Genomic DNA, 15,439 nt, shown 5'->3' with positions numbered 1-15,439 from the left:
GAGATGTTATTTTCTATGAGCATATTTTCCCATTTAGTGACATCCGAGAGGATGAAACAAATTGTGAGTCGAATTGTCACGAAAAACAGAGACATACAGGTGTTTATATTGATCATGATAAAGTCTTAGCACACGAAGATGAATCAGATATGGCGAGAATACCAAGTGACAGACGAATTGAAGAAAATGAGAGTGAAGCACGGACTGAACAGAGGCATTCTGACAGCGAAGATGTCAGTGTCAGCGTGAATGAGGAGGACAATTCGTGCCCTATGGGAAGAGGAGCTCGAAAAAAAATCGAACCCGCATGGAAGAAAGACTACTTGTGCAAATCGACGAGAGTAATAGACCCCTCAATTCGAACCCCTACTCAATCTCCATCCAAGCAAAGAGGTACTCGTTATCCTTTGAGTAATTATGTTACTTATAATTGTTTTTCGAAAAATCACAAATGTTTCTTGAGCAAAATAGATGCAGTGATTGAACCTCAGAAATACAGTGAAGCTGCTGGTATACAGGAATGGAGAGAAGCGATGTTGAAAGAGTACAAAGCACTTGAGAATAATGGTACATGGAGTGTTGTTGATTTGCCGAAAGGAAAACGAGCCATTGGAAGTCGATGGGTTTATAAAGTTAAGCACAATGCGGACGGAACCATTGAGCGTTACAAAGCACGGTTGGTTGCTCAAGGATATACTCAAATTGAAGGAGTGGACTACCATGAGACGTTTGCACCAGTGGCAAAGATGGCAAGTGTACGGTGTCTACTTGCGGTGGCGTAGCAAAAAATTGGAATATTGCTCGATTGGATGTAAACAATGCTTTCCTCCATGGGGATTTAAATGAAGAAGTTTACATGAGAATGCCGCCGGGATTTGCTAACAATGGGTCGAACAAAGTCTGCAAGTTACTGAAAAGTTTGTATGGCTTGAAACAAGCTTCACGGAATTGGTTCGAAAAATTGACCAAATCATTGACAAGGTACGGTTTTCAGCAATCATTAGCCGATTATTCACTTTTTACTTACAACAAAGATGGAATTTTTCTTGGCATATTGGTTTATGTAGACGATATGATAATTGTAAGTAATAATACTATGGCTTGTACTCGACTCAAGAATTTTTTGGACCGAAGTTTTGGAATAAAGGACCTTGGGAAACTCAAATACTTCTTAGGAATTGAAGTAGCCGAAGGTTCCAAGGGGCTGTTTTTATGTCAACGGAAATACGCACTCGATATTATAAAAGAAGCGGGATTGGAAGGTGCAAAACCGATTGACACTCCCATACAACCGAAGCACAATTTGGCTCTAGCTCAAGGGGAGTTCTTACATGATCCTTTGAAATATAGAAGATTGGTTGGGAAGTTAATTTATTTGACAATTACTAGGCCCGACTTGGTTTATGCTGTTCATATATTATCACAATTTGTTCATGCCCCGAGACAAGAACATTTGGCTGCAGTTTACAAAGTGATTCGATACATCAAAGGCGGACCAGGCAAAGGGATCGTTATTAATCGCAATTGTGACTTACAGGTGCGAGGTTATTCGGATTCGGATTATGCAAATTGTCCTCTCACTGGGAAGTCGATTTCTGGATATTATGTATGCCTAGGAAATTCGCCAGTTACATGGAGAGCAAAGAAGCAATCGACAGTTGCAAAATCAACGGCGGAAGCGGAATATCGGGCATTAGGAGCTGTGACGAGTGAAGTGTTATGGGTGAAATCCTTCTTACAATCACTAGGGGTGGATCACGTCAAGCCTATGGCACTGTTATGCGACAACCAGGCGGCCCTAAGGATAGCTAAGAATCCGGTTGCTCACGACCGAACCAAACACATTGAAGTGGAGTGCCATTTTATTCGACATCACCTAATGGAGGGCACGGTGAGAACGTTTTTTGTAAGAAGTAAAGAAAGATCATCGATCTATTTACCAAGGCTTTAGCCGGAAACACATTCGATATCTTGAGCAAGTTGGGCATTGGTTCACCGGATGCTCCAACTTGAAGGGGAGTAATGAGATATAGTCAATATTATACTACTATTGGTTATTTAGTGCCTTATATTTAGGATATTGTCTTATGGCTTTCCCTTAAATGGTGGAGTTAAGCATGGCATATATTAGGGAATTGTCCCTAATATATGGAGTTAGAATTGTATAAATTAGGGTGTTGTATAAGTCTCATTCATTCAATTATATTCAATTACTACAACTTACGCTACTGTTCTTGCATTTCTATAGAAACGTGAGTGTCTGATTTTCTGATTGCCCAAATTTGGATCAAAATGTAAATCAATGTTCGGGTCGAATTTATGTGGTGGGTCGTGTTGCGAGCCAAATTCAAATACTCGGTGCATTATAAAAGTAATGCTTACAAGTTACAAGTTTAATCGTTAAAAAACATAGGCATGTTTTACTAAGTTTTGGCATTAATTAGTACTCCCTCCGTTTTTTTTTTAACGATGTTCCTATTTATTAAATATATAATAGATGAAGTACAAATTATGTTCAAATAGTTTTTGGGTTACGTTTTTTTTAGAAAAAGTTCTAATTGGTTTGATGGTTAACTATGTTCTTGAGTCTTGAAAATCACAGATAGGATTCTATAACCTCTTATACAGTGACATTGTACAACATATCCATATACTTCCTCCTATTCATTTTAACTCTCTCCTTTTAAAAGGGCACGCAAATTAAGGGGAGAATTATTTTATTATAAGGTATTGTGGTGGTGTAAGGTAATTGGAGAGAGGGAAGATATTATTGTGGGGTAAGATGATTAAAATAAGTATTGTTGTGAGGTAAGGTGATTAAAATAAGATAAAGTATGAGTATTGTGGGGTATTGTTGTGGGGTAAGATGATTAAAATGAGTATAAAACTTTACTAAATAAGGAAAGGGGGAGAGTCTAGACCTGTCAAACGGGTCGGGCGGGTCGGGTCATACGGGTCGGGTCAGAATACGGGTCGGGTCAAATACGGGTCGGGTCAGATATGGGTCGGGTCATACGGGTCACGGGTCGGGTTAGGGTCAGAATACGGGTCAAGAAATAATTTTTAACGCCTTTTTTAAACGATTTTTTTAATTTAAAAAATATATTTTTAAAAATTAAAATATGTTTAAAATTATTATTTTAGTCATATTCATCATATACAATAATTATATTGATATAATTATTAAAATAAAGTTTTTTTAATAATTATTTTATTATTAAATATTATAAAAGTTATATAAAATTGACTTTTTAGTTGAATTTTTAATTTTAAGTAATAAAAAAATAATTTTTTAACTATATTTTCAAATATAATATATAAATAATAATATTTTTAATAAAATTCATGATTTTCCCTTGACCCAACGGGTCGACCCGTTCGGGTCGGGTCTCGACCCTAAAATAACGGGTCATTTCGGGTTCGGGTCAAACGGGTCGCGGGTCGAAAAAACCGGGTTTGTAACCCTAAGAAAACGGGTCGGGTCGGGTCGGGTTTTCGGGTCGGGTCGAGTTTTGACAGGTCCGGAGAGTTATATAAATAGATGAAAAAGAAAAGGGGGGAGAGTTAAATAAACGGGGATGTAGCAAATTACCCCCATAACTTATGGACTATGTGCAAATCAGCCCCCTAAGTTTCACGTGTAGCAAATCAGCCCCATAACTTTCAAAAAATGTGCAATTAAGCACAAATCAAGTTTTTTACCATTTCTTTTTATCTAAAACATATTGTTTTCTATTATAAAACTATTTTAAATATATTTGTTAAAAAATAAATATAATATTTACATATTCAACAAAAAAAAGCGAACCAAATTTAGTATAAACAAAAAATTGGTCATGTAACTTTTCATTGTAACTTCATTAACAATTCTCATATTATGAACATTTTTCACCAAAATAAATTAAAAAAAAATATATTTGAACATGATTTTCAATAATCGAAAATTTTAGGATTAAAATCTAATCAATAATTTTTATTTTCAATAATAGTAAATATTTAATTAGCAAATTTTATTCTTAAAAATAAGGTATGTGGTTAATTGCACATTAAGATAAACTTATGGGGTCAATTTGCTACATTTATAAGTTAAGGGGCTTAATTGCACATAGTATCAAACTTATGGGGGTGATTTGCTATATTTCCCGTTAAATAAATAGAAGGGAGTATTAGAGCACCCACATTGAAGAGGAAGTACAATCCTCTTAGTACTCTCTCTCATATAAGAGGATGTCCTCTTCAATGTGGAATCAATATTGGATGTCCTCTTTGAAGGAGGAAGAGGAAGACTTCCTCTACTTTTAGAGGATGTACAACATTGCCTTTGTGCCCATTAGTCCACCATCATCTACCATGTGGAATGTAATTTGTTTCTTTTTTTTTTATTTTTTGTTAACAAAAGGTTGAAAGAGGAGGAATATGAGGATCCTCTTTGATGTGGAAAAAATATGAGAAGAATTTTAAGAAGAGGATAGAGAAAAGAGAAAATGAGTGAGATGAAAAATATTGTGATGTGTTAAAATTTGAGATGGAGAGTGAAAAAATAAGAGGATGATGTTCTCCTCTTAGATGTGCATGCTCTAAACATATCTATAAATATATAAATAATATAAAAAGGGTAACTTGAGCTGCCACATGTCACCCAATTCCCTCTCAATGAAGTGCTACATGGCTTTACTAAAATTAACTCAAATCAATTTGCTCTAGCTATTAACTATTGACATCTTTCGTCTGAAGACTATGAAAATTTGTTGCTCGGGAGGAATCTCCAGTTTTTTCACCCAGGATCCTTGTCTTATTTGAGGGTTCGCCCCCTCGTCTCTAAAAACTCTATCCAGACGGGAACTCCCCATGAAGAAAATTCAAGGGAAGCAGTAGTTCCTTCTTCTGTTCCTTTGTATGAGGAGCATTTTAAGAACGAGTTGGTCCAAGAAGAGGCTATTCTTCAAGTGGATAAGAAAATTCGACTTTCACCAGATCTTTCTTTAGTTAGTAAGGTCTCCTTGGTTCAGTTTCACTTTGCTGCGCTCAAAGAAAATTTTAGCAAGAGTCGTAATCGTAAGATGGTTCACTCCTTTTGCCATGGTCGTGTGGCTCGAGATGGTGTCAATTTGAGGAAAAGATCTCAGGTTACTACTGTCAATCGTTCTGTTTTTCTTTGCAGGTACTTCAACAATGTTGCAGCGGCTAAATCAACTAAAAGAAAGGAGACTGAAATGATTCAGTTTGAAGACTATTTCCATCCTCCATTTAAAAAGTGTCGTCTTTCTGTTAATAACTCTTGTGATATTAGTAGCTCGGTTTGTTGTAATTCAAGTTGCTATGGGGTTTCTAGTTACCCCCAGTTTGTTTGGTAGCTTGACTATATAATGTCCGTTTTATAGTTTCTATAAAATAGTACACGTTTGTCTAAAAAAAAACTATTGACAAATGCTCTATTCTTCTAATGTTTCCCGACTTTCCATTTGACACTATAGTTAGTTCATCTTCCCTCATTTAAGAACTTCAATAACACTTTATTTTCACCCACTACATCTTCTTGCTATTGAATTGAAATACGTTTTATATAGATTATGAAGTGTATATAATAATTTCTAGCAAATTATTGGCACTATGCATATTCATGAACTAAAACCTAGCAGTGCCACTACCGTTTCATCTCTTTTCTTTGTATTTCTATTAGATCTGTCGCTACCATTCATGATTGTCTAGCCACAATTATTAAATCATCGTGGTTTCAACAATATTGTTCCATTTCTACTAAACAATCACATCGCTTATATTCATAAATGTGAAGACAACTTTGTTGAGATTATTCATTCGTGAATTAAATGTATGACAAATTATAATACAAATCTTACATTATTCGCCTCCATGTTTAGTGTATACGGTAGCTCTGAAGAAATACAAAAGTAGGTGTCAGAAGGGTTCGAAGAAAGGATGGAAGGTAAGGAATTAATTAGAAGCTAAGTGTTTGTATTATTTTAGACCATCAAGCCATTGGTAGGTTAGTGACTCATTGTGGATGAAACTTGACTCTGGAAAAGATTTCATGTGGGGTTCCTAGGTTACTTGGCTAGCTTTTGTGTAACAGTTTACATCGAAAAGTTACTGATAGGGGTTTTGAAGATGTGCATTGCAGTTGGAGCAAAAGAATGGATTGGTCAAGGCATAGTATAATGGGACGGTTTAGGCAAAGTAAAATGGGAAGACGTAAAGGAAATGAATTAGCTTTTGTATTTTTTTTAGCCATTTCAGTTTGAGGTTATGAAATATGGTGACTGTTAAAATGAGTTATTTGCTTTTAATGTTCTTTAAATAATCTTTTTATTGAAAAGTGTGTTTAATTCAAATTATTTCTCGCCAATGGATCTACATCATTGACATTTTCTACCGACCAGACAAGCTTTATTTCTTTCAATACTACATCGGACCAAAATTGGGATGTAGTGAATACGATTTCGCATGCATATTAGTTTGTGGCATAGCCATGGGACCATCACTTAAATAGAGTCACCTTATTTGTTTGCTTATTTATCGATATTACTAAAGAGCGAAGATAAACTAAATACCATAAACGATTTCGCGAATTTCGCGGGCAACAGAACTAGTTAAACTATCTAAAGTCAATATAAAAAAAATTCTACACATCTTCTTTTTCCTTAATTCAGATTTCTCTCTAGTCGACAAACTCTCATCTTTCTCTTCTCGATCTAAATTTCTCTTAAACGACAATCGACAAAATCCCTTCTCCATAATTCTGATTCTAATATGGTGAAAGGGAAGTAATTGACATCATAATCAAGGAGGAAAAACGCATCTAATAATATTTTGGTGAACGAGAAGCAATTTACATCATCATCAAGAAGAAAAAATGAATCTAACAATACTTTGAGGTAAATTTCTACACCAATCATACGAACTATTATTAGAAGAATACATGTTAAAAACTACGAGCATATAAGAATACAAGCTTAAGATAATCACGAACTTAAAAATACGAGCACATAAGAATACGAGCTATTAAGATAAGAATACGAGCTAATGTAAAAAAAAATACGAGTTTAAAATGATCACGAGCTTAAAAATACGAGCACATAAGAATACGAGCTATTAAGATAAGAATACAAGCTAATGTAAAAAGAATAAGAGTTTAAAAGGATCAAGAGCTTTAAAATACGAGCACCTAGAAAATACGAGCTATAAAGATAAGAATACGAGCTAATGTAAAAAGAATACAAGCTAATGTAAAAAGAATACGAGCTTAAAAATACGAGCACATAAGAATACGAGCTATTAAGATAAGAATACAAGCTAATGTAAAAAGAATAAGAGTTTAAAAGGATCAAGAGCTTTAAAATACGAGCACCTAGAAAATACGAGCTATAAAGATAAGAATACGAGCTAATGTAAAAAGAATACAAGCTAATGTAAAAAGAATACGAGCTTCAACTATTTTCATGCATTAAAAATTTTGGATAAAAAAATTCTTTCCTCACGGGTCACGTCATATGATTTGTTCCGCATAGTCAATTAATTATAATAATTTAAGAGAGAATATGATTTATTAACTGTATGATAGAGGAAGATGAAGTCATATGATTTATTCCGCATAATCAATTAATTAATTATAATAATGTAAAGGAGAATATGATTCATTAACTGGATGATGGAGGAAGATGGGGAAGAGTTAGAAAAATATGGAAGCAGTCCGAGAGATAAGGGGGATTGGATTGAAAATTAGATTACGTTATTTTATTTTTTTTTGCAAAAGTATTTAAAAAAAGACTAAAATAGCCTTAAATGTACAATACTATTGTACATCCAGTTGTATAGTCTTAAAAATGTCAATCACAATACAAAGTTACCTGAATTTGAATTTGAGACCTAAGTGTGGTTAAACTCTAATATGAGAAATCACTAAAAAACTAAGACAAACGTTATTTGTTTTTTTGTTTTTGTTTTTTTTTTTTAAAAAAAATTAATACATCAACCACCTACAAATTAACTGCATAGACAAGCATGATTTTAATCACATTTTCTTCATTTGTCTTAAAACAGTCCCAATATTCCGACTTTTTTTATCTATCATGTCATCTCCAAGTCTCCAACTACTTCGTTCTCATCGAACCCACTATTTATAAAATCACTGAAAATAATTCCAATAAATGTGGAAGATACATAATTTCATATTTCTCAACATTACCCCAAAAAATCAGAAGAAATAAAACAAAATTAAATACCCGAAAATAGAAACACGATGTTAAAGGGATATGTAATGATTCAATCTTTATCACAATGCGGTTTCTGGGCATATCCGAAACGTGACATAAAATTTAAATACCCTCAAAATATTTCGATTTTATGCTCAAAACGACAGGATTTATCCGTGCCAGTTACAACAAAAGAGACAAATAAAAACGGGTCGACCCAAATAACAAGCGGGTTAGCAGATGGGTTGAGGTTCGGGAGCATGAGTGAAGATGGATTGTCATATAAAGAGTGTTTTATAGTAAGGAGTTATGAAGTTGGTATTAATAAAACTGCTACTGTTGAAACCATTGCTAATCTCTTACAGGTTAATATATCATTTATTATTTAGTTATAGATATTTTATTTTGCGTGTTTTTCCTTTGGGAAATAATAATATGAAAAAGAAAATGTAGTATGTCGTTATAATTGCGAGTCTTCTGTAATTTTTTTTTTAGTGACATGAGATATTTTCGAGTGATATTAATGATCATGCCCAAATTTGAGAATTTTGTTGAAAGGTTAGATTTTTGGTTGTTGGAGAATTGGTTAGTATAATTGTTGGCAGTGGCGTAGCTAGGTTAGGCCAACCTTGGCCTTGGCCCGGAGTCTTTTTTGAATTCCTATATGTATTAGAAAACAGCAAAGATAGTATCTTACTCTAGTGGCATAGTTGGCCAAAGCTTTTCTAGTAATGAAGCTTCATCTGGAGGTCTCGTGTTTGACTCCACAAAGATGCATCCATTACTTTTTAATTTTTTTTCCATCCTGAAACTCTCCTACCCTTATAAGTTATACCATTAGTTGGCTCTACAACTTTTACCCTTATTTATGTAATTACCCTTGCGCCATTTTTTAATTTTTTTTACACATTCTTTATTAATTTGTAAATATTTTCATATATTACTTATTTAATAATTTGTAGACATATTGAGGAGATATGTATTGAAAACTGGTAACATGTAAAATAAGAGACATACAAGGTGTTTTAATTTCGTCAATATATTTAAGTTAAAGACGAAAAAATTAATTTCGGCTCCACCTTAAATTCTGTTCTGGCTACGTCCCTATTGTTGGCAATTTTATTTTTTATTTTTATTTTTATTTTTTTTTATTTTTAAAACATGATATTCGCCCCCTCTTATTCATTTGTGTACCTCTTTTATTCTTTATTATGAAGAGTATTCTAATCAAAGTTAAATAAATGATTGAGACGGAAGGAGTACTTGTTAACTTGAAAAGTTTTTAGAAAAGGTATTTGGGTAAATGAAGGCGATTAACGTGTAAAACCTTGGGAGACAAGATTTTTTGTTGGAACGCAAATTGTGATTTTGTGTTAAGGTTATGATCCTTGTGTGATTAATAGTATGTTTTAATCATAATTTTGAAATCATGCAGTATCATACTATATCATTCACGCTTTTTTTATGGTTATGTCACTTACGCGTTTGTTATTTGCTTAGTATGTTCTTGAGTTCTTGTTGAGTTGATGGTAGTGTGATAAAATCATGCGGTATCAAACTGTCATTCACACTTTTTTTCCCTCTTTGTTCACGCTTAGGAGTTCTTTCCTTTCTTTGAGTAATCATGCAGTAATATTCCTTCATATATTTAGGTTCTAGTTATCAGTGGTAGTGATAGTCGTTTACGGGTTTGTTGGAAGGAGCTAAATTTGATGAAAAACTTTTAAACTAGTGTCAAACTCAAAGTTTCAGAGATAAATTCATTTGTTAAGTAGAGATTTTGAGTATTTAATAAATTTGATGAAAAACTTGTCACTCTAAACTTTCGAATAAGGTAAGTTTGTCAAAAGGCAGTTTATCCGGAACTTGAGAACTCTTGTACATTACGGTCCTTTTACATTAGAGTAAGCTAAGTTTGCTTGCATTCAACATACAACTAAAGACAATTTCCTATTCACGGATTCCAAATCTTCCAATGTCTCGCCGTCTCCATCGGCATTACCATTGAAACGATTTGAGGAGGGGGTAGAGCCATACAGGTGAGGGGAGTGGGCGATGGTCATTTTATTTCAAATTTTTTCTATTTTGGAAGGATCTAAATTAACTTTTAGAAAAGAAAATAGTCCCTCTATTTTCCCCCAAGGGATGTAGCCATAGTTTACCAAACAATGGCATTTGCCTTTTTCTTTCCACTCCATATCTTTTTTTTTCGGTGAAATGTGAAAATTCCACTCCGTATCCATCTAACAAAACAATACTTATAGATCATTAATGTCCTAACTTTATAGTCTTACCATCACAATCAGATGGTGATGATCTTTTGATGAAAGAGGGAGTATGTAGTCAATTGGTGGTTGGGAAATACTCGTAAATATCACACCTTTATTACGAGACACACACACACACACACACACACAAGAAAAGATGAAAGAGGCAACTAATAGCACATGTAACCTTTCTGCTGCAGGAAGTTGGTTGCAACCATGCTCAAGCCATTGGATTCTCTACAGATGGCTTTTCAACAACTCCGACTATGAGAAAACTTCGCCTTATATGGGTGATTGCACGAATGCATATTGAGATGTATAGATATCCTGCTTGGTTTGTTCTGTTACTCTTCCAAAGTTTTTTTTGTTTTGTTTTGTTTTTTGTGTCTATAAATCTAATATTTGGAGCAGGTGCGATGTGATTGATATAGAGACATGGTGCCAACCAGAAGGTAGAATTGGAATAAGGCGCGATTTAATTCTCAAGGATTATGCTAATGGTGAAGTGATTGGAAGAGCTACATGGTACTATTCAGTCTCAGCTCCCACAGTTAAATTGTTTGTTATTCAGTAGCATGCCACTCCATTAAGAATTACTAAAAACCTCTTAGGGGACGTTCGGTTGGGGTTTATAGAAAAGGGAAAGGGAATCATATCCTCTCATTTCCTTTGTTGTTGTTTGTTTTAACTTTTTTTTCCCTTTCCCTTTCTCCCTTCCATTCATTTCTATTACCCCGAATCCCTCTATATATCTACATTTCCCCACCCCCTAAGGGTATGTGATTCCCTTTGCCCATCCCACTTGAATACCACCATGAACAACACTCCCATGGACCACTACCGGCGCTGCCAACTATCAACCCTACCGGCCCAACTACGGTCAGCGAGTTTGTCGGTATTGCCAAGGTCCTCGGAGCCAATATCACCCCACCTCACTGCTCTACCATCATCGACCTTCCCCCACCGCCCTTCGAAATCCTTAACTCACTTTCATAACCACCATTCAAACTACTACATGATCGACACATTAAAAAAATCTTTAAATGAACATCAAGTATAAATAATTAAAGGAATATTTACATCATACTGTCATTGATATAAAAACGTTGATGGTTGGTGAATGCTAAACTATTAAACTAGAAATTTTATCTTGTAGATTAATCTAGGGTTTTTTGATAACTACTACCTTTGTATTACACGGTTTTGAGAACTACTACCAAAATAATTTTTGTTTAAAAACTACTACCTGTAAGTTTGATTTTTTTTAAAAACACTACCAAATCTCATCCAAACCCAATAAAACACAATTTTAACCATTTATTTTTGAATTTCCATCTTAAGTTGTAAACTTTACCCCTTTAGCACTACTAATACTACTGTTTGCCAATCATTTTGGGGCAAATTTACTTTAAATTAGCTTCATCTAATTCACCTATCTAACGTAATTAAGGTAAAAAAGTTGCTTAAACGTCATCAAATTAACTAGTTTAAGGTATAAAAATAACAACTTAGGATGGAAATTCAAAAATAAATGGCTAAGATTGTGTTTTATTGAGTTTGGATGAAATTTGGTAGTGTTTTTTAAAAAATTCAAACTTATTGGTAGTAGTTTTTAAGCGAAAATTATTTTGGTAGTAGTTCTTAAAACAGGGTAATACAAAGGTAGTAGTTATCAAAAAACCCATTAATCTAAGTAAGTTAATGATTTGTTATAAATGATAAATCTATCATCTATCATTGATATAAAAACGTCAGGAATAAAGAAGGCTTGCCGGCGGCGGCATAGGATCGGTCGTCGTCGGATGACCTTAGGCGCGTCGGTGAGGGTGACGTCGATGATAATTGGTGTTGGTTACTGGTGGTGATTAATGAGTGGTGGGTGTTGATGATGGTTGTATATAATTTTTTTTTGGGAGCTGTAAAAAACGAGATTTTATATAGATGGCATTAGACTCATTTGGTCAAATGTACTTATTTTAGTAATACTATAAACTGAAACAACAAGGAAAGTACATCGGGTAACATAAATGTGTTGATAGCGAACGGATGGCTGAATTCAGGAAGCAACTTCAACATCCAGAGCAATCTTGAAACGACGATCAAAGGTGGCCAAAAGATCGAACCAAGCCTTACTCATCTTAACCAACCAACGAGACCCTTGACCCATCGAGAAAGAACAAAGTGCACTTACGCCACAAGGACGTAGAAAGGAAAGACGGAAAGTAGACCATAAAAGCCTACCTCCAGAGGAGATAAATCTCCTACACTTTGAATAACAGTCGTCTCTACGGACAAGAAACTCGTAGCCAAGAAAATTGAGAAAAAAAGATAGGGATCAAAATAAAGAGCCATATGATCAGCCCCCAAACCAAAACCAACTTAGCAGGACGGAGAAAGATGAACACAACACACACCGGATGTAATACAACGAACTTCCTTGACACAACTAAACTTATTGACACCATTAAAACTAGGAAAATAAAAGTAGGGAAAACTTTATTTGGGAAAACGGTAGACACGATAAAAGAAGAAAAAACATTGGCAAGAAGCGGAAACCACCGCATCCGACCCAACCAACAACACTACCAGGAACCCGATTCCTCCTCTACCAGGGACATCTCAAAAAGGAAGACCCATCCACCATGACCTCACACCATCTTAAGAGAACGACGACGCAACAAACACAACTTGAAAGTCACAAAAGTCCAGCAAGCACCAAGAAAACTAGCAAAGAACACCCGTTTCACCAAGCGAATCCTCCCAGGACCACCGCCTTACATGCAAAAACAAACCTACACAGAAACACAGGACTAAAGACCGATTGGTGAGGGAAATGAGGGGATCACCAATCGGTCCCAAAACAGACCCGATGAGCTATGCTCATAAAACGAACACAACAAGGACTAAGGACCGATTGGTGGGGGAAATGGGGAGGGGGGGGGGGATCACCAATCGGCCCCTAACCGACCCGATGAGCAAAGCTCATTAACAAACACAAACAGAAATAGCCCGACACAAATGGACCAGGCTGACCGAAAGCAAACACATAAACCCGTCAGAAAAAAAACGCAACAAAACCTCAACACCTAACCTAAGAAGCCGATTTACGGCCTGAAAACTAGTGACATACCAGGGGTGGAGGGAAAAGGGGATCACCCCTAGGTCGCATGCAAAGTCTTCAGCAACAGGACGAGAAATCGGAGGGACAAATGCCCCACGGTTGAAGCGGCAGCTACGAACATCCCGATAAACAGAGAAACCCAACCCGAAAACAAATGGGTGAGGTCAAAAACGGGTCATACAAGAGGGGAGATGTGGGGGATTGCCGGAGAAGAGCCATGGGATGGACTCATCGCCGACGATCGGGTAGGGGAAGAATAGGGGAGTGTGTAGTTAGTGGAGGCGGCGCATCAACTTTAGATTAGGGTCTTTTGTTTTGTAGAGAGAGGGGAGAGGAAGGCTGTTTAGAGAAAGATCGAAATTACGTTATGATGGTTGTATATAATTGATTTGTCTTTCATCATTCTTTTACCTTTGCAAACCAAACAAGTAGTAAAGTCAGGGAATTATATTCTTTCTTTTTTTTCTATTCCTTTACCCTTGTTTCCTTTCTTATTTCCTTTCCATCTTACGAACCAGACGCCCCCTTAATAGTCAATAATTTTGTTAACATTTAAAAAAAAATTAATGGTTGGACATTCTAATGCTTTTTAACTCTTAACGATTTCATCAAATGCCATTTGAAGCTGCTTGTAGAAAAATCATTAAAAAGATCGGTGATATGGGATTATAATGGCACCCATATGACATGATCAACCATTTAGGGTATCGTAACATTGGAAAATGAAACTTTGTTATTATGCGTATTTTCAAACGTTGCGATAAATAAATCGAACCCAAGATCATATTTAATCATTGCAAAATTTCACCAAAACTCCATAAACAAAAATTTTGGAGATACCCCATATTGCTTGTTTACTTGTATTATATCTGTCTTTCATCCTTCATGTCATCCATCCGACATAAACAAGGAAGCATCATTATTGCTTAAGTAAGTCAAGTTCATAGACCTTTTTCCTCGTTGGTTGTGATTTAAATGCTCAACTTTACTTTAAACCCTGCTCCCCGTCTACTGATATATATCTAGAGAAACATGGGACTGATCATGTAGTCACTAGAGTTGGCATAAAGGGCCGCGGGCTGGTGGGCGGCACGACCAGACACGGCCCACGGCACGGCCCGGTGAGAAAATCGAGGAAGCACGGGCACAGCACGACTGGGCTTGAGACGGACTCCGGCGCGATTTTATTCAGAAATCCGTGCCCAGGCACAACACGACCCAAGCCCGGTGGAGCCCGGCACGCACCAGGCACGACGGGCATGGCCGGGCCTGGCCCGAAGAATAGCCCGTTGATCATCATTTATTAAACAAAAAGTACACTAATATTTTTATAAAATATATATTTAAACGATTAATCATCATTTATTAAACAAAAAGTACATTAATATTTAATAAAATATATATTTAAACCATTAATCATCATTTATTAAACAAAAAGTACTAAAAATATATCAATTATATAACATTTTTTTAAATTAAAAAAAATATTAAAGCACATGGGCCGGCCCACGGACAAGGCACGAAAAGCCCATGGGCCAGGCACGACCCGAGCACGAAAATGACCGTGCCTTGAGCGGGCCACGGCGTAGGTTTGGATCAGTGGGCCTGGCACGACACGGCCCGAAGAGCCCAATATCCGTGCCTGGGCCTGGCCAATTTTGGAGGAAGGCACGATGGGCCGGCACACGGGCCGGCCCAACACGACCCATTGCCTACTCTAGTAGTCACGCGACTAAAGTGAATGGCTTTACCTGATCTCACGCGCTCAATAGTCTGTTGAAGACTCGTGAGCCCTTGTGACTCATGTTTGTTGCTTCACTTGCTTGCACAGTTGCACCTTC

The 15,439-nt window shown here is 35.9% G+C and overlaps 1 protein-coding gene across 1 annotated transcript in view; it reads left to right on the top strand.

Annotated features, from left to right (window-relative positions):
* The first annotated feature begins 8,065 nt into the window (after window positions 1–8,065).
* LOC141591900 (oleoyl-acyl carrier protein thioesterase 1, chloroplastic-like) overlaps window positions 8,066–15,439 on the top strand; it is a 35,603-nt gene continuing 28,229 nt past the window's right edge. Inside the window, exons 1-3 of the mRNA XM_074412392.1 lie at window positions 8,066–8,575; window positions 10,678–10,811; window positions 10,889–11,002. Of these exons, the coding sequence (XP_074268493.1) occupies window positions 8,258–8,575; window positions 10,678–10,811; window positions 10,889–11,002 (566 nt within the window). The 5' untranslated portion in view covers window positions 8,066–8,257. The remainder of the gene's footprint in view (window positions 8,576–10,677; window positions 10,812–10,888; window positions 11,003–15,439) is intronic.

The sequence above is a fragment of the Silene latifolia genome, chromosome 7 (assembly GCF_048544455.1).
Source record: "Silene latifolia isolate original U9 population chromosome 7, ASM4854445v1, whole genome shotgun sequence".
Classification (NCBI taxonomy): Eukaryota; Viridiplantae; Streptophyta; class Magnoliopsida; order Caryophyllales; family Caryophyllaceae; genus Silene; species Silene latifolia.
The sequence above is the reverse complement of the archived record's forward strand: the minus strand, read 5'-3'. Positions and strand labels throughout refer to the sequence as shown.